The sequence below is a fragment of the Nycticebus coucang genome, chromosome 4 (assembly GCF_027406575.1).
Source record: "Nycticebus coucang isolate mNycCou1 chromosome 4, mNycCou1.pri, whole genome shotgun sequence".
Classification (NCBI taxonomy): Eukaryota; Metazoa; Chordata; class Mammalia; order Primates; family Lorisidae; genus Nycticebus; species Nycticebus coucang.
Window position 1 is genome coordinate 45,949,782 of NC_069783.1, and position 19,740 is coordinate 45,969,521.

The following is a 19,740-nucleotide window of genomic DNA, read 5'->3' on the forward strand; positions in this document are numbered from 1 at the left end:
TTCTGACGACCAGAAGGAAGCTGCTAGGCTGGGCCAGGATTCTAAATGCTGAGGAGGTAATTCAGAGCCACGAAAAGTTGCACCATATGCTTTGGGGTTGCCGGCTGCTTGTGTGCATGGGGACGGGGTTTAGTGCCAGTCTGCAAAACCCAGGACCGCACTCTTTCCTCTGCGGTGTGCACGAGATAGAGGTCTGGGGGTGTCACTTTTTCTCTCCCTGAGGGAGAATCAGCTGGGGACCACGGTTCTCCAAGAAGGGGCTAACGAGGGAAAACAGGCTCCCCCAAAACTTGCCTTTGATAACATCAGCCTGGCCAAATAGCATTTCTTTAAAAAAACTTTTTTTTTTTGTTTCATTTTATTGGATAAAGATTAAGAAAGCTCCAGCGTCTGAGAGAAGTGAAGCAAACCACGCCCGGCGGCCTGGCGGCCTGGCGAGGGTCCCTGCGCGCGGGCGGGCGGTCTACCTGGAGGCACTGGTCTCGGCCAGCCGGTTGTTCATGATGCCCAGCGCGCCCACGCCGCCCGAGAAGCCGTTCTGGCGCGTGTTGACGCACACGCTGCGCGGGTAGCCGTTGGCCGTCTCGGACAGCTGCTTCTGCAGCAGCGCCAGCGACACCTTGTTGGAGGCGGTGAGGTCGCGCATGGAGATGAGCTCGCCGGACAGGCGGCGGCCCTCGGCGTCGCTGTCGCGGGCCCCTGGGTCGGCGCCCAGCGCGGCCAGGCGGCGGCGCAGCCGGGAGCCCGGGGTGATGGCGTTGCGCCGGGCCAGGGGCGCGCCCGGTGCCGGGCAGCAGCGCGCGCAGCAGCGGCAGCTCAGCTTGCGCAGCATCCAGTTGAGCACCTGCTTGATGAGGATGGAGATGACGTTGAAGAGCGAGTAGATGCAGCACACGCCGAGCAGGATGAAGAGGAAGTTGCCCAGGCGGTAGAGCCCCTGGTTCCGGTAGGCGGCGTGCTGGCTGCTCACCAGGTCCCCGAAGCCGATGGTGCTGAAGGTGACAAAGCAGAAGTAGAGCGAGTCCACGTAGTCCCAGCCCTCCACGCTGGTGTACATGGCCGAGGCGCAGCACGACAGCAGCACGGCGAACAGGCCCAGGATCAGCAACACGTGGTACACAGAGGGCTTCCAGCCCGCCAGGCTGTCGGCGTCCGATAGCGCCGAGCCGCGGCGGAAGGTGGCGGGCAGCAGGCCGCTGCGGCGCAGCTGGCGCTCCCTGCAGGCGCGCATGATGAAGGCCAGAAGCGAGATGATGCGCTCCAGGAAGAGGTTGAAGAACAGTATGGTCCCCGCGCAGCCGAACAGCCCGTAGGCGATGAGGAAGGCCTTCCCGCCCACCGTCGCGGGGGTGGTCATGCCAAAACCTGCGGAGACAGAGAGGGTCAGCGGTGCTGGCCGGGCATGTCGTCCCTACCAGTCAGCGGCAGTGAGGGGGTTAGCAGGCTTATGCACACTCTGGCTGGCATGGCGGTGGCACTCGGTGGAGGAGAAACAGTACTTAGACATTTCTCTCCCTTAGTGGTACCAGAAACCGTTCCTGATCTAAGCTGCAGGAGGCGACGTGGCCCTTCGAGATGGAGATTTATACATCAAAGTGGGTCAGGACAGTCACCAGCCAGGACCCTCAGGACATGCAAGACAGACATCTCACAAAACAGATGCCCACAAAGCCATCAACTGACACCTTTATTCCCACCTCTAAGTTGGTTTTTGAATGTAACCCGTGGCTCACCTGTTAGGACAGAATTCCATAAGGGCTTGGAGGTGCTCACTCTGGGACCAGGTAGAAGGCAATCAGGTAGCTACAATTAATGGTCTCTGAAAAGAGCTTTATGAAGCTGACAAAAGGATTGTTCCAGAGTGAGCGTGGCTCTGCCATTGGGTGTCAGCTTCTTCTTCCCCAAGCCAAGGGAAAGGTGTTGGCCCAGCTGGGTCCTGTACTACTGGTGTGTTGGGGTTGCTTTCGTTCCTGCACCACTGCTTATTGCTATGGACCCTTATAATCCTTCACTTACCCACTTTTCAGGCTTTAAGGAAGTTATCAATTGATTTCCATAGACTTGGCTGCCCACCCATGTGCTCCCTTGTACCATCCAGGACAGTGCAGAGTGGCAGCTCTGCCCTTCCATCCTGAGCTCTCTCCCTGCTGCTGGCTGTGGTCTTTCAGTGGGACCCATGGTTGCCTGACTGGTTATGGGAGGACATTTAATCCCTTGATAAGAAGATTCACTTGCTGCTCGAAGTCTGAGCTGAAAAGGCATCATTTTCTGAGCAGCACCAAGGCATCTCTCAGCCCCCGTGCCAAGCAGGGGCATCGGGTTTAATTCATGCCCTCTGTTAGGAGGGCACCTGTGTGATGCCATGGGGGTGGAGTCAGCCCTGGGAAAGGGGTGGAGAAGTATTTTTTGCATTTGGCTTACTATTTCCCTAAACAGACTGTAGGAAATATTTCTTGAAATACTTTCAGTGTAAATTCTTAAACTTCCGTGCTAATTTTCTACATTCCCTGGAGGAAATGCCCAACTGCCTGAGCATTATGTTCATTTTGTGCTTAATGACAAGTTAGAAGGAAATCTTATGACATTACCTTCTTTGAGGATGATGGATTATAACTCTAGATTCAGAAAAAACCAAAGTAGCAGTGTAACCAGGATTTTGATAGAGGGATTTTGTTATGCTTTAAAGCCAAATTCAAGTTCGAATTTATGTGGCCATACATGGATGTGGAATGGTAGTGTGTGTGTGTGTGTGTGTGTGTGTATGTATAAAATATCCTAGATCAATAACCTACATTTCCAGTAACACAAACAATTGTCTATTTATACAAGGAAATACTACATATCAATGAAAAAACATGAACCTAACTACTTGCAACAACATGGATGGATTTCACAAAAAGAATGATGAACAAAAGAATGCATTCTGCATTATATTATTCTATTAATATAAAATTCAAACCCAGGCAAAAGCAAACCACAGTATTTTTTAGGAATGCACACTTGGCTGGCAAAATTGTAATGGAAAGTGAGGAAGTGATTTGGATAAATGTCTAAATTGGAGTTTCCTCTGGGTGGATGGGTGGCAGGGAGGTAGTGACTGGGAGGAGATACAAGGGACCTCTCGGGTGCCAGAAATGTTCTGTTGACTTGGCAGTAGTGACATTGTGTTAGATGTATAATTTATTAAATTATCTTTTTTGAGTTTTTTTTGCACTCATAAAAACTTTTAAAAATTCTTAGCTTGGCTTAGCGCCTGTAGCTCAGTTGAGTAGGGTGCCGACCACATATACTGAGGCTGGCAGGTTCGAGCCCAGCCAGCCTGCTAAACAACGACAACTGCAACCACAAAGTAGCTAGGGGTTGTGGTGGGCACCTGTAGTCCCAGACACTCGGGAGGATGAGGCAAGAGAATTGCTTGAGCCCAAGAGTTTGAGGTTGCTGTGAGCTGTAATGCCACAGCACTCTACCCAGGGTGACAAAAGTGAGACTCTGTCTCAAAAAAAAAAAAAAAAAAAAAATTAAAAAATTCTTGGCTGAGCACCTGTAGCTCAAGCGGCTAAGGCACTAGCCACACACACCAAAGTTGGTGGGTTCGAATCCAGCCCAGGCCCGCCAATAAACAACAATGACATCTACAACCAAAAAATAGCCAGGCATGTGGCAGGCGCCTGTTATCCCAGCTACTTGGGAGGCTGAGGCAAGAGAATCGCTTAAGCCCAAGAGTTGGAGGTTGCTGTGAGCTGTGACGCCACGGCACTCTACCCAGCGCAACAGCTTGAGACTCTTGTCTCAAAAAAAAAAAAAAATTCTTAGATTATTAGAATCGTAAGGGACCTTTATTCTGATGTCCCCCTCACAGTCTAGGGAGCAGGGACTGAAGGGACATGACCTATAGCTTTTTAGGGATAGATTGCTATCCATTTGTCCTGGCTTCAAGCCTGGTGCTTGGACCATTAGACTAAACCATTAGACTTGGACCATTAGAGGAAAAACAAAATCTATTGGAGAGGGATCACTTTGCTAAATTCCTAAGGAAATTGAAAACACTGAGCCTGAAAAATGAATACTTTGTCTAACTAAAAGAATGCTGAATTTGATTCTCCTGTTCTTTAGGATTTTCAGCTAAAGTCTCAAAGCAGAGACTAATACATGATACAATACTCTCCATTGTGAAGAGAAGTTCTAGACATCCACACTGGACTTAATAAAACAGTAAAAAAGGTCTAGTGACTAGCAACACCCCCCACCCTTCACCCCAAGGCTGAATTGAAAGGCTTAGAAGTCACCTAAGGATGGCAATGGGGACTGCTTTGGCATCCTTCACCCACCCCAGCAACTCACTTCCCGGTTGGGTGCCAGCTGAGCTGCAGACACATAGTGAGAGTCTGGAAGAACCAGACAGTGTTCCCTAGAGTCCGAAGATGTGCTGGAGAGTTCTCTGGGTGGGAGGCTGACTGAGGCAGGCCACCCTGGCAGGGGAGAAAGAGGGTGAGCACGGGAGCAGTCTGCACTGCTAGGACATGCTGTGCCAGGATTCATGAGGGTACCAGGAGTCACTGCAGGGGGCAAGTGGACACTGAAGGGAGGGACTGAAGAGACTACCCAAGAGGGTTGCCTGCTGGGAAGGGGGCCCTAGCAAGAAGAGGCCCCAGCAGAGGGCTGGGGACAGCAGGAGGGGTAGTCACAGAAAAAGGAGGGTGGAGAGGGAGCACCCACTCAGGGAATGGGCCAGGGTGGTGGTCCCTGGAAGGGGGTGCAAGGAGCTGTAAACGGGCACCATGAAAGTGTACAAGTCTGTCCTAAAGTGGGCATTGCAGCGCCACCAACAGAGAGTAAGAAAGAATGGTAGTGGCCCCAGTGATGTAAGGCCAAGAGCAGACATTACCATCTTCCCCCAATTCCCTCACAAGTCCCTGAGCCACATGTCAGGCCAGAGCGGGGGGAGAAGGTGAATTGATTAGAAGTGAATTTGAAGGGCGGCGCCTGTGGCTCAGTGAGCATGGTGCCGGCCCCATATACCGAGAGTGGCGGGTTCAAGCCCAGCCCCGGCCAAACTGCAAAAAAATAGCCGGGCCTTGTGGCGGGTGCCTGTAGTCCCAGCTACTCAGGAGGCTGAGGCAGGAGAATCGCTTAAGCCCAGGAGTTGGAGGTTGCTGTGAGCTGTGTGAGGCCACGGCACTCTACCGAGGGCCATAAGGTGAGACTCTGTCTCTACAAAAAAAAAAAAAAAGAAGAAGTGAATTTGAAGATTTGATTTGATATCAGGGAATGACTCTCAATCTCAAAGTGGCTACTTAACAAAACAAAAGAACTATATGAAAAACTCTAGGATCTACCCAAGATGTTCAATGATCCAAAAGGGAGTTCTCAAAGACAATAGATGAAACAAAGCCATTTCCCGTGCCAGCCCCTTTAATAAACTGTTTCCACCTAGATTTGCTCTCTTCTGTGGTTAAAGCCACCATCAAACAGTGCCAGCCCTGCCTGTCTCATCTCACTTCATCTCCACCATAGCCTTTGGGGGAGGCGCCTGCTCAGCAGCTGAGGAAACCGTGGGGTGGGGGGCGAAGCAGTTGCCAAGGCCCCGCAGCTTGGAAATGGTGGGCTGAACCTGAGAGGCAGGTCTGCCAATGTCTAGAGCTGTTGCTGTTTCCACCACACCAGACTGTCTTCTGAGGGCACCACAGGAACCTTCCCACACTTAAAGAACCAAATTATAGTCCTCCCAGGCTGTGGCAGAAAAGCATCTCCACAGAGGAGAGGATACTCCTCAGTTGCAAATGCTGTGCCCAAGAGTCCTCTGTCCTCTGTGACCCTATTTCCACTGCTCACAGCTGCCTTCCTGAGAGGGGAGAGGGGTCTCTGCTCCTCCCTTAATGTTCCTGCTGAGGCGACTCCTCTCCTTCCTGTGCCGCAGCTAAGATAAGCAGGGCTGTTTAGATAAGGCTTGATGCAGGCTGTGGGGACTGCACAAGCAGGGGATGCAGGGGGGCTGCTCCCTCTGGCTAAGAGGGTACTCATCCACCCTAAGGGTCCCACAGGACAGCCTTGCCAAGGCCATCACCTCCACTCTCTGGGAACATCCTCGGATTCCTCTGAACTCCTCCATGTGGGGACTTCTGGCTTCTGCCCAAGATCCTCCATTGGAGTTTGGGACTTAGAATGAGGCCTCTGTCCCCAATCCCCACTCTTCCACCCCACAGGGATGTGTCCTTATTCTGGGGCCTCAACCGGGCAACCAATACCAGATCTGGGCCAGAACTTGTCCTGGAGTCATCTTGTGGCCCTGGTTAGCTTGCACTCAGCATAACCACTTGTCCAGGAGGTGACAGTAGGCCCAACATGATGCTGGACACTGGACTGGCTGCGTAGCTCTCTCTGCTCAGAATGATGGGGCAGGCAGGTCAGGAGGTTTTCTGACAGCACAGAGGGCAGCCAAGAAGACAACGCCCTTCTTATGCTCTGGTTCCTGAGATCGGAATCCCCAGAACAGTCAGCTCAACTTGGCAGCCAAGGTTGGGGGGGCGCGGCCCACTTCTTCCCCATCAACATCAATAGGCTCTGAGCTCTGGGGGATGCTGAGGCCCTGGGGACAGGCTTCTTGCTGAGGGCAGTGAGATCTGTGGCTGGTGTCACTGCCTAGCCAGTTGCTTTCCCAAGTTGGGGGAACAGTCTCTCAAGCTCTGGCAATTTGTGGGGAACCAGCCCGGCTCTAGAGAGGGGCCTCAAAGCTTCAGCCAGAGAAAAGGCAAACCAAGCAACCCTGAGAAACCCCTCCTCCCCCAATCACACCCTGCAGAGGCGTAATCTGTCCCCAGCTTCACACCAAGCCTGCTATTTTGTTTATGTCACAATTGATCTGCCATTCCAGTTTGCAAAGAGCAGACACTTGAGGGCTTTATTATGCTACTTTGACAAAAGCTGTGAAGCTCGTACCCACAGCCTGTCTGGTGCCGCCTTCGCAAATGGGGCCGTGGTGACAGGGCCTCTGGAGTTCAGCTCAAAGAGCATGGAAGCAAGGAGAGGCCAGCACCAGTCTGTACCATGCACCCCTAGGTAGCAGCCTCTGTTAGACCCTTGACACATACATGCCCCCATCCAGTCCCACAACCACCCTGTGAGGGAGGCACTGTTGCAGGTACTCAAGTGGGCCCAGGGAAGTGAAGGTAGTGAGTCAGTCTTTAAGTGGCAGGGCTGACCCTGAAGCCCATGCACTTTCCACTGTGCTAGACAGATGGGAAGTCTTGGCCCATTACCTCATGGGACCTTCCCCTGCTGGGCTCTGCACTGTAAACTCTGAGGGAGGGAAATATAATTTACTGTTCTGCTCAATCTGGTATGCTTTTGAGAGTAAAAGTGGCACTACTAATAATTACCCCAGGACAGCATGTATAAACCAGGGCTGTTCCAAGCAACTGGGATGCAAGATTAAAATGCAGATTCCAAAGCAGATCTCAGAGGTTTATTTAGAGGGACAGAAAAGGTGCCCAGGAATCTGCAATTTAACATTTCTTTTTTTTTTTTGTAGAGACAGAGTCTCACTGTACCACCCTTGGGTAGAGTGCTGTGGTGTCACACAGCTCACAGCAATCTCCAACTCTTGGGCTTAGGCGATTCTCCTGCCTCAGCCTCCCGAGCAGCTGGGACTACAGGCACCCGCCACAACGCCCAGCTATTTTTTTTGTTGTTGTTGTTGCAGTTTGGCCGGGGCTGGGTTTGAACCCGCCACCCTCGGCATATGGGGCTGGCACCCTACTCACTGAGCCACAGGCGCCACCAGCAATTTAACATTTATCCCCAGATGAATCATATGTAAATAGGCTAATGCCATTCCTTTAAGAAGCAGTGTTAATGATGTGTCCCAGATGACCTACTGGTTAGAATCTGCCCAACTGCTAATATTTTGATTTAAGTTCCCATTAACCTAAAACCCTTGTAGCTATTTTTCTTAACAATCATTACCCAGCCATGCAATGTAGCAGCCAGGCCACCTGGACAACTGACCCAACCTCAGGAATGGGCTGTACTGGTGTGGGCCAGTCGGGATCATCTAATTCTTTACCATGACCGGCTCAAGGATGGGCAGGCTTATGTCTCTCAGCGCAGGGCGTTCCTGCGGCTACAGAGGTCGGAATGTGCATGTCACCCTATTCAAGCCAATGAGATGAGAGAATTTCTCTGAGCATTTGTGGATTAGAAGTTCTCACTCTCCTAAGAGCTGTCCTGGGCACCTAGGGAGCAGGAGGTGGTCCCTGAAGTGGTTGGCAGCCATGTGAACAGCCAGCACTAGGAGGAAGCTGACACTACACAGGTTGAAGGGAAGGAAGGAGATCTTGGTCACCCCAATGAGCCATCAGATCAAGCCAGTCATGCTGCCTGCTTTACCTTGGACTTGCCCCTACAAGGGCCCATCAACCCCTTTTCTGCTTGGACTTTCTGTGACCTGCAATGACCTGCAATGACACACACTGGTGCCAGTGGTTAAAGGACATGATTAAGCAACCCAGTGGCAAGGAAACGGTATCAGACTTGAATTGAGTTCTGTTGTAGCCTTTATCAGCCAAGTGATTGAAGCAAGTCATTGATTACTAACTTCTCTGAACCTTGATTTCATCAACTATGAAAATGTAAACTTACCAACACGACCCCCTTTCCAAACTGTAATACACTGGGCCAAAGTGTGTTTCTCAGGATGGCTTAATAGATGTAACAGGGGACGGGGTGGGGAGAATTCCCAAGTTGTTTTTTTTTTAAAGACAGACCAAATAATAAAAGACTCTACCTAATATTATAATATTATAGGTTATAATTTATTTCAGGTTAATGTGAGGGTACCCTCACATTAACCTGAAATAAATAAGGAAATAAAAGATAGCCAGGCGCGGTGGCTCACGCCTGTAATCCCAGCACTGTGGGAGGCTGAGGAGGGAGAATCGCTTGTGCTCAGGAGTTCGAGACTCGCCTGAGCGACAGTGAGACCCCGACTCATGAAAAAAATGGAAAAACCCAGCTGGGCGCCGCAGCGAGCACCTGTAATCCCAGCAGCTTCCGGAGGCTGAGGCAGCGGGGTGCCCGCAGCCCGAGTCTGAGGTTGTGGGGAGCTAACACGCCCACTGCACTCTGCTCAGGGGCATAGGGTGGGACCTGTCTCAACAACAACAACAACAAAAAAAAGAAATAAAAGATAGGTCAAATAATGTGAAACAAGTTTATTTATGCCAGGACTTTTCTGGATGCTTACTGTGTTAATGTGATTTATGAGTCCTAACATGATTCTGGTTCCCCAAACTATTTTGAACACAGAAGTGTATTTGATAAACTCAATTCACTTGAGTGTTTCAAAAGGCTTATCTAAGCTGGTCATTGCAGCCCTGAGGTGCCAATGCCCTCCTAGTGTCCAGTCCTCTTTCCTGGAGGACTCCTTCCAAGGGCCTCCCTCCCACTCCCAGAGACTCACAGAGCAGCCCAATGGCAGCCCTACCCTCTACCCCACAGCCCACTCTACCTCTCCTACTCTTCCCTGTTTGGGGAGGGAGGAGTGTGTGTGGGGGGGCAGATGTTGGCCTGGCCTTATGTGAACTTTGGGATCCTTGATTATTAAAGTGAGGCTCTTAATCCTGACACTAGCCAGTCAGGAAGGATCAAATGAGACAGAGATGTTGAAAAAGGCTTCCCAGGGCGATGCCTGTGGCTCAAAGGAGTAGGGCGCTGGCCCCATATACTGGTGGCAGGTTCAAACCCAGCCCCCGCCAAAACTGCAAAAAAAAAAAAAAAGAAAAAGGCCTCCCAGAGGAGTGTGCCAAGCTGACAGGTGGGGTCATGACTAGGGTTACCAGGTGAAGCAAATAAAAACACAACATGCCCAGTTAAATTCCAATCTCAGATAATCCATGCAATATTTGGGATATACTTATACTAAAAAATGATTTCTCATTTCCTTAAAAGTCATATCTAACTGGAGGCATCCTGCATTTTACCTGGCAATCCTAATAAGCCATGGGCCGTACCCAGTGCTTGAGTCCGTTCCTGTCCCCTGCCCATTGAGCCTGCACCTCAGCCTTTTCACTCTCTGATATTTCTTACCCTGGAAGTCCTTGCAATTTTTACTTTTATTCAGTCAATAAATAACTATTACTGCATACTTTACAAGATTCCCCTGTTCATTGTGGAGAGTAGAAGGATTAAAAATCATAATAAAAATCTTTATTAAGGACTTATGGATATACTAGGCACTGTCTTAAGTATTTTTTATATGTTAGGTCAACACAAAAAAAATCACTGAAGTAGGTACTATTTCATTATATTCTATTATCTCCATGAGGAAACTGAGGCACAGACAGGTTGATTAGTTTGCTCAAAGACACACAGGCAGGGATTGGTGGGTCTAGGATTCAAACTTAGGCAGCCTCATTACAAATGGCCAATATGATGTGGCCTGTACTTACAAGAGATTTCCCAATTTTCATTGCAGTAGCAGACCCCAAAAGGACAAGATTCCTACAAGCCCTGAGCTTTTTGGAAGCACTGGTACTGAAAGAATGACTGGGAAAAGTCATTAAAGCATTCACAGAGGAATGAAAATGTGGAGGGGGATCCTAGCAGCTGCCATGTATGGAGCCCTCACTATTTCCAGGCACCGTGCCAGGTGCTTTGTGCACATCAATTCATTTAATCCTCACAACAACTCGGAGGCACTGTGTCTCATTGACTCCAAGTCGCAGCTTGTTTCTTCACGTTTTAACATCTTGCAAATCAGGATGCGTCTTACAGTCAATGGCCTGACAGATTTTTATGTTTTTGGCGGCATTTTAAATTCTCAGTGGTACACACAGTAATGATGTCTTACATGTGACAAACTACAGTGAGAAACTACTACTATCCCTATTTGTGAGAATGGTAAACTGAGTCACATTTAATAGGTAAAAACATTGCAGGTAAGCGACGTGCCCAAGATCACAGGGCAAGCAAGTGGCAGAGTCGGGATTCAAACCAGAGGAAGGTGCTTAAAGGAACGAGGCAAATGCAGGGAGTTTGGAAGAGAGAGCAGGTTGCTTTTGGCTAGAGCAGCAGTTCTCAATTCTGGTGGCACAATAGAATCACCTGGGGAACTTAAAACGCATCCTAACCCCTAAGTGAATTCAGATGAATTTATATCAGAATCGTGGCTGAAGTTCTCCTGTTGGAATGACTAGGAGACTTATGGAGGAAGGGCTGTGTTGAGTCTTAAAAGATGGGAAAGAGCAGAGGCCTGGGCTTGAGAAAGGCATCCCTTGCTGGGACAGTGGTGTGTACAGGGTTGCTGGGCTGTTAAACGGGTAAGGGGTTCAGCCTGCTGGCATCCAGGTGCAGCTCTGTGCCTGGCTGGTAGCAAATGCTCAGGAATCTGTGGAAGAAGAGAAAGGATGATGCTGGGAGCACTTCTCAGACACTTTGCTGACCCTACATGAGCTTTGTGAGAGTGTCACCTGCATCTCTAAGGCAGCAGTTCTCAACCTGTGGGTCGTGACCCCTTTGTAACAATGAAAGTACATCGCGGCATTAGGAAGGTTGAGAACCACTACTCCAAGGGCTTCTCGAGCATCTGAGCCTGGCACTCATCAATCAGCCCTGCTTTGTAGAAACATCTGAGTTCTGGAAGCCTCACACTCAGAAGATAAACTCAGTGAGTCTCCACTCCTGCAGGCTGGGGAAGGGCCAACACCACCTTCCTCTGAGAGTTGGGAGTAGAGTTAGGAGCAGGGATGTGGCTTTGGCGCTCCCCTCGCGCAGGGGTAGAGTCATAGACACATGACTTAGCCCTCTTTACTCTCAGTGCTCCCCTCCAGAAATGGCCCATGGCCATGGGCCACCTCTGAGTGTCATTGTGAGGGTTAAATGAGACTGTGGTTCCCACACTTCCCACAGTGCCCAGGATACCGTGCGTGCCCCCAGAGCACCAAGCTCAACTTGGGAAGCACCATGGGTGAGGCATGCCGGTCCAGCCAAAGTGCCTCAGGGGAAGCAGGCAAGGATGGGCAAATCATGACATAATGGAGGAGTTTTGGTGGCAAGGAAATGTACCTAAAAACACATTCGAGCCTGGCTCTGCCACTAATCTGCTATTCCTTCACTTCACTGGGCCTCAGTTTCTTTAGCTCTGGCCCCTGCACAGATTAAGAGGCCCAGCTACAGGGAGGCACCATCTTTTCCAATCCCCAATTTGAGTGTGTGTGCACGTGTGGGGGCATATTCAAATATGGGACTGCTGTGGAAAAGCTGAGACCGAGGGCTGCTGTATCTGTTGGCTCTTGTGGATTTGTCTAGTTTGCAAAACTGGATAGTTGGCTCCCTGAGAGCAGAAGCTCTTGGTTTCTGTTCCTCTGCAGCTGGGTAGGGTAGGAGTGTCTGTCTCAGGCTGACTACGCAGTGACCCAGGACAGCAAGAAGCCTGGAGAAAGTGGTCCTCTCCTGCCATCCTGCTTGCTTTGGTTTCTTTGGGGGCCTTTGGGATGTTTTTCCTCGTTTGAAAAGAAATGGGGATGGCTAATGGGGGGAGGGGAGCTAGAAAAAGGGAACTGAAGTTCACAGGCTCAGGCTGGTGATTTTTAACATTGGAGAGGTTTTGGTTAAACTACCAGCAGATGGCAAGTGACTCCCTAGAACAGGCTTTGTAGCAGCTCAGCATAGCTTTCCTTGACAGTGGGGCTGACTTCACCCCCCCTCACTCTGTACTTTATCTCTGGGATTAAGGTTTTCTCTCCTCACAGAAATCATTCAACAAAATGAGTTATTAAAAGGTGGTTAACTACTCCTGCCTCCGGGTAGCTACCGCTTAACAACCTCTCCTGGGGAGCAGCTGTCAGGCTCAGGCCCGGGAGCTGGCGGGAAGATGACTCATTTACATACAGCCCGGCTCCATCCTAGCCCCCAGATCTGTTCCTGCTGCCCTGATGACTAATCCTCTTCAGGGATGAGATCACTGCCCCTTCTGCCCCCCACAAAAAGAGCAGAGCCCTAAACTCAGCCCAGAATTTTGGGAGAAGATGGAATCTGAGACCAAGGAAGGCCTTTAAGGGGAAAAGCCTGGTCACCAGTGCCTGGAGTTAGGGGCAGTGAGATAAGGAGCACCTTGCTGTCTGCCTGGCTGCCCCCACCTCAGGGTGCCCACATAGGGCTGTGCTTGCAGCTGGTGGCTCGCCTGGAGAGGAGCTCTGAGGTGCACCACCTTTCAGAATCAACCCCCACTCGGTGTGTCAATACAGTGTCATCGATTCAGTCACGTTTTATCTCAAGTCCTTTATGATAAAGGGGCAGATCTTTAAAGGAAATCCGGATTCATAAAGCGAGTGGACAGTTCCCACTCTTCTCAGTCAATTTAGTTTTTATATACCTGGAGAAGCACCCCCATCCCCAGCCATGTAGCTACAAGCCATATTTGAGGGCCTCTGTGCCCAGGCTGAGGGGCATGCAGGGAAAGGAGAGCAGAGCCCTTGAGAAGCTAGATACTGAGGCTGGAACATAGCCTCAGCAAGACTCACTAATGCACAGAGGCCAGTCCTCAAGGCTCTGGCTCCATCCCACTGAGGTGCCCCCACATTTGGCCTTCCCACAGAAGGTGGCCTGGTTGGCTGCTTGAAAGCAGTGATAAAGATGAGAAGGTGTGGACAGTGCTGTGGCTCAGTGAGCAGGGCGCCAGCCCCATATACCGAGGGTGGCAGGTTCAAACCCAGCCCTGGCCAAACTGCAACAAAAAAATAGGCGTTGTTGCGGGCGCCTGTAGTCCCAGCTACTCGGGAGGCTGAGGCAGGAGAATCGCTTAAGCCCAAGAGCTGGAGGTTGCTGTGAGCTGCGACACCATGGCACTCTACCAACGGTGACAAAGTGAGACTCTGCCTCTAAAAAAAAAAAAAAAAAAAAAAAGATGAGAAGTTGCGATGAAAACAAATCCTTCATTGACAGCTGCATCCAGAGAAGCACCCTAGGGGACCCCCCAGAGAACTCTGTGCCTGCCCTCAAGCCCCCTGGCATGGCCCTAGCCTATGGAGCCTATAGCACTTCAGCACAGGGTCTCTGCCAGGGGCTGGCCTGCAGCCCTGGGCTGGGTGGGCTAGGGAGTGCCCTTCCTCCAAGCAGGGCAGGGCTGGCTCTAACAGCACATTCCACCCTCAGCACATAGAAATGAGAGATGGCGAGAGCTGGATTTTTGGAGCCCTTTCCCTAGGCCAGGCACTCTGCTGGTACTGCCACAGGCATGGGGTCCAGAGCAACTCCTGGGGGCAGGTGTCACTACACAAAGCTCAGAGAAGTAAGGCAGCAAGAGTGAAAAAACAAGGAACACAGGTTCCAGACCCCAAACCCACAGGCCCTTCCTTTCCACCTCTCAAGGCCTGACTCAGCCTTAGGTTCAGAGAGCACAACTGTGATTTTGGTCTAAAACAAGCATCTAATCGTAGAGTGCTGGGCAACTTGCTGTGGCCGAAATGCTTGTCCTGAATCTATGGCATGAGTTTGTACCAGATCCTGTGTGATAGGAGCAGATGGAGGCTAAGGCTCAGAGATGTTAATGACCTTGAAGTTCAAGGTCACAGAAAATGGCACAACCAGGACTGCAGTTCAAGTCTGGCCACCTTTCACCTCATTGGTTTGCCTTCTGTCCTCTTCCGGTCATGTGCACAGACAGGCCCTGATGAGCTGGCACCTAGACTACCTGGTGTTCTGGAAACATTCTCTCTCCTTTGGGTCCATTCCGCACACTTTCCCAGATCAGTGGTACTGAGGCTCAGGTCTGCCCACATCACACTCCTGCTCACGCCACTCTGAGCTCCCCCGACCCACCTTTGAAGGTCAGGAATGACTTATTTCCTTCTCTCTTCTTCTGACTTCTCTCCATCCTCTGTTGCACTTTCAGCTCATCAGGCATTTAGTTCTGTGCTGCTTTGTGACAGCCCCTATTTCATTGGCTACTGTCCCAAAGTAGTATTTAACCCTTCATGTTTTTCTGTGTTGCCAATGAGGACACAGCCCTTGTCTTTTTTTTTTTTTTTTTTGAGATAGAGCCTTAAGCTGTCACCCTGGGTAGAGTGCAGTGGCATCACAGCTCACAGCAACCTCCAGCTCCTGAATCAAGCGATTCTCTTGCCTCTGTCTCCCAAGTAGCTGGGACTACAGGTGCTGACCACAACACCCAGCCATTTTTTGGTTGCAGCCATCATTGTTGTTTGGCAGGCCTGGGCTGGATTCGAACCTGCCAGCTCAGGTGTATGTGGCTGGCGCCTTAGCTGCTTGAGCCACAGGAGCCGAGCCAGCTCTTGTCTTAAACTTTGTCTCACTCTCTCTAATGCAAGTGGTTAGGGCACAGCTGTTAAATTCCTGACAGAACTAGTATTTTGTACAGTTTCCACTTTACCATGTTTTAGTTACTTCACTTAGCGTGTCTTCGAGATCTGCTGTGTGCCAGGCATGAGGACAGGGGAAGGAATTCTGTGATGAATAATACTGTCCGTGGCCTGCAGCCAAAGACCAGCGGGGGCACACTTGCAGTCAAACACAATTGGGTTTATTGACTCTTTGCAACAAGGGAGACTGGCCACTATAGGGAAGCTTAGGGGTCTCAATAAGAGGGTACCTGGGGACTAGTCCAGCATGTGGGCTAACATTAGGTGATCTGGAGAGGGCTCCAAGAAGCAGCACTTTGTTCTGGATGGGATGCTGCCAGGGAGCAGGGGTAATGCTATAATTGATGCATCTTAATTCTTAGCTAGAAGATGGGAACAATTAGTGAAGTCAAGAGTAGTTGCTCCTATTAACCAGACAGGCAAAGTGTGTTCTGTGTCTACACATGATTATGGGCTGGGTAGTCTTGTTTTTCTCTTACTCTATCATGGTCAGAAGGTGGCCTTTTCTGATGCAGGAGCTCCATCAAATGCTTATGCTCCACAGGAGAACCTGGCCCTGCAGTGAGTGCCAGGCCAGATCCTGGCACTCAGGGGCTGCTTTTTTGTTTGTTTTTTATTTTATTAAAATAGAGTCTGGCTCTGTTGCCCAGGCAAGAATGCCATGGCCTCAGCCTAGCTCACAGCAACCTCAAACTCTTAGGTTCAAGTGATCCTCCTGTTTCTGCCTTCTGAGTAGCCAGGACTACAGGCACCCACCACAACATCTAGATAATTTTTTTTATTTTTAATAGAGATGAGGGTCTTGCTTTGCTCAGGTTGGTCTCAAACTCCTGAGCTTAAGCAATTCTCCCACCTCAGCCTCTCAGAGTGCTAAGATTCTAGGTGTGAGCCACCAAGCCCAGCAGAAAGGGGCTGCTTTTATCTTTCTCAAAATGCTTCTGTACACAGTGGCTCCTAATAGCAATTAATTGAGTGTCACTCATTATATTTCATACAAGAAATTCTTTGCAAGTCTTCCGACTTATTTGGCTGGGTATGTGCATGTGTGTGCATGCACACACACTGGATTCCACATATGGAGCATACCTCTAGGTTGTAGAAATATGGGTCATTTTTATTTTAAGTTTCTTCTGTATGCTTTTATAAACATTTCACATTTTTCTATGGTGTAAATGCAGTAGTTACTACTTTTGAAACCATAACTTCACCCGTAAGAATCATTGGTTTTTTTTTTTTTTAGTTCACACATAAAAATGAATAAGATATGGTTTCTGTCCTCAAGAAAAACAATGACCATAATGCCCTATGCAAATGACAGCAAGAGAGATATCAGGGGTTGCCAGAAAGCAAGAGAAGGGCTCTGAGAGGCTTCCCAGAGCAGGTGCCACAAGAGCTGAGTCATTAAGATGCTTTACCCAAGCAGGTGCAGCAGGTGGGACACAGAGCCCAGGAGGTTCAGGGTCATGGGATAAGATTTCCCAGGAAGCATGAATGGTAGGAGAGTGGGGTACCAACATTTAAAGAGAAGAAGAGGAGCCTATGAAGGAGGCTTCATTCATTCATCAAATCTTTACTGAGGGCCTACCACTCTCCAGGACTCATCCACACAGAGCTCTCTGCCCTCACGAAGCTTACGTTTTCATATGGGAAATGGATAATAAACTGCAAATACAATGTGCAAGAAAAGGATGTGGCCTGTTGGGAAGTGCCAAAAGCTATGGAAAAATAAAAATAGAACAGGTTAAGGGGGTTAGGCATGGGAGGAGGCAGGTGTGGTATTGGGCCAACGAGGTCTCATTAAGGAAGTGATCTTTTTATTTTAATTTTTAAATTTTTAATATTTATTTATTTGAGACAGAGTCTATGTCACCCTTAATCAAGTGCCGTGGTGTCACAACTCACAGCAACCCCAAACTCTTGGGCTTAAGCAATTCTCTTGCCTCAGTCTCCCAAGTAGCTGGGACTGCAGGCGCCCACCACAACACCCTGCAATTTTTTATTGCAGTTGTCATTGTCGTTTAGCAGACTCAGGCCAGGCTTGAACCTGCTAGCCTCGGTGCATGTGGCTGGTACCCTACCCACTGAGCTACGGGAGCCACCCTTTTTTTTTTTTTTTAAGGCAGAGTCTTATTCTGTTGCTCCAAGTAGAGTGCAGTGGTTCATAGCTCACTGCAATCTCAAACTCGTAGGCCCAAGAAATCCTTCTGCCTCAGCCTTCCCAAGCAGCTGGGACATGAGCTACCACACTAGGTTAACTTCTCTATTTTATGTAGAGATGGGGTCTCGTTTTTGCTCAGGGTTGTCTTGAACTCCTGAGCTCAATCAGTCCTGTCTGGGGCTCCTGGAGTGCTGGGATTACGGGCCTGAGCCACTGCACCTGGCCAGGAAGTGGCATTTTTATGAAGGACTGTAAGGAGGTGAGATCTGATATAACAGTGTTCTAGGCCAGTCAATAACCAGTGCAAAGTCCCCAAGGCAGGGAGCTGGAGGCAAAGATGGAGAAGAGGGAAAAAGAAAGAAAACACTGGACAAAGAGATTAGCCAGCAAATCCTTCATGGGCATTCTCAGGACAAAGTTTAGGTGACACAAATTCCCTAGAATATGAGAAATCCTACCACTCTCATTTGACTGTAGCATGAGGGATAAATAGGTAAACCAATCGTTTTACAAAAAGAGAAAGAAATATTCAAATAGATTTCAAGTGACAGCAGAGATGCTGAATATATTTGATAACTATCTTTTCTTTCTGTCAGCAGAATCTTATGCAATTTTAGAAGGAAATTAGATTAAAAGAATAACCATCAACATTTTTAATAGCTCTGAACAGCAGGGAGCAAATTTTTATGTCTTACCTAATTTGGTCATCACTACAACCCGGAAAAGACAATGTCATCATCCCTGTTTTGTAGACAGGGAAATTGAATTCATGGGAAATAATGTGGCTTACATGACATTCAACTTTGAGTCTGAATCAGAATTTGTTCTCAGCCTCTTCTCTCAAACCTATAATCTTTCAATTGTACCAAGGGAAATATTTGAAGTTATATAAGTTTATATTTTGTGAATCATGTCTATATACTTTCAATCAAAATTTATTAAACTTTTAGGGGGCAGTAATGAAAGCAAAGTGTCTCTCTGGCTGCTGTGTTGAGGCCAGATCACAGGGCAAGATCAGCAGGTCCAGTTTGGAGGCTGTCGACCAAGCAGGCGGGGGTGGCCCAGACCTGGGCAGTAGCTGGAAGGGAGGACAAAGCAAGGTCACAAAAGCATGAGAGAATGAGATTGCCGAAGCTGGAGGAGGCAAGCAGTTCACGATGGAAGGAATGAAGGGGCAGAGAACCAGAAAATTCTAGAAGGGTCTAGCAGGGGGACACTTAACAGTTCCCCTGGGATTTGGTAACTGGGAGGAAGAACTAGGCAGGAGAGGAGAGGCACAGTCTTGGGAATGCCAGACGGCAGAGGGCTGCAGATGGTGCCTGAAGGGTAAGCAATGAACACAGGTCAGAGAGGCTGCCACTAAAGCCACTAACAGGGGAGACTGAGGACACCCACACCTGGGAAGTGCTCAGGACCACTTTCTTCACTTCAGAGAGGCCAAATGACCTACCCATGTAGCAGAGCTCAATGGCTAAATCACAGGCCCTAGACTCGAGTTTGGGCCAGTTCAGCCATTACCACTCACTGGTGGCCTTCTGCAAGCTACTTGCTATGCCTTAGTTTCCCCAGCTATCAAACAGAGAAAGCACTAACTCTGTGCCAGCCATGAGGTGTTGTCACTGTGCCAAGGGGCTTAGTGCCTGGCTGAGGTGACACAGGGTACAGGGTACAGGCTCACCACCTCAGGGTCTGAACAAGAGCCTGGCAACCATGAGCAGTAAGTCCCCTCCTGTGGGAACTCCAAATGCCATCTCTATATTCAGATAGGTCATCAGAAAATAGCAACTGTGGACCACAGTGTCCTTGTTGCCCACAGAGATGCCTTCAACTGCGATTTATTGTTCTCTCTTCTGCCTTTTTGAAGGGATAGTAGAAATATCCATTTGAAGGCCATTCCTGCCTCTTGCGCAAAACCAAAGGAAAACCATCACTGCCCGGGTCCCTTATTTAGAGATCTGTGAGATCCTTTCCTCCTAGAATTAAGTATCTGAAGTCCTGGTTTCCTAGAGGCCCTTGTTCACAGGTGTTGAACCCTGAGCGCCCTATTGCCCAGTCTGACTGCTCCAGTGGGAAGCTCAGAGCCAACATAGCCAGCAATTGCTGCAGTGCTGCATCCCAGCACTTGGTACATCTCTCACCTCTTTTCAATTGTTTTTTAATCTTCCTCCATTCCTTGTCCCCTCCCTCCTTCTACAAGGTCTATGGAAC

At 49.4% G+C, this 19,740-nt stretch overlaps 1 protein-coding gene across 1 annotated transcript in view; it reads right to left on the reverse strand.

Annotated features, from left to right (window-relative positions):
- Positions 1 to 324: 324 nt before the first annotated feature.
- The window catches only part of KCNK12 (potassium two pore domain channel subfamily K member 12), a 54,096-nt gene continuing 34,680 nt past the window's right edge, over positions 325 to 19,740 (reverse strand). Inside the window, exon 2 of the mRNA XM_053586956.1 lies at positions 325 to 1,365. Coding sequence (XP_053442931.1) covers positions 464 to 1,365 — 902 coding nt within the window. The 3' untranslated portion in view covers positions 325 to 463. The remainder of the gene's footprint in view (positions 1,366 to 19,740) is intronic.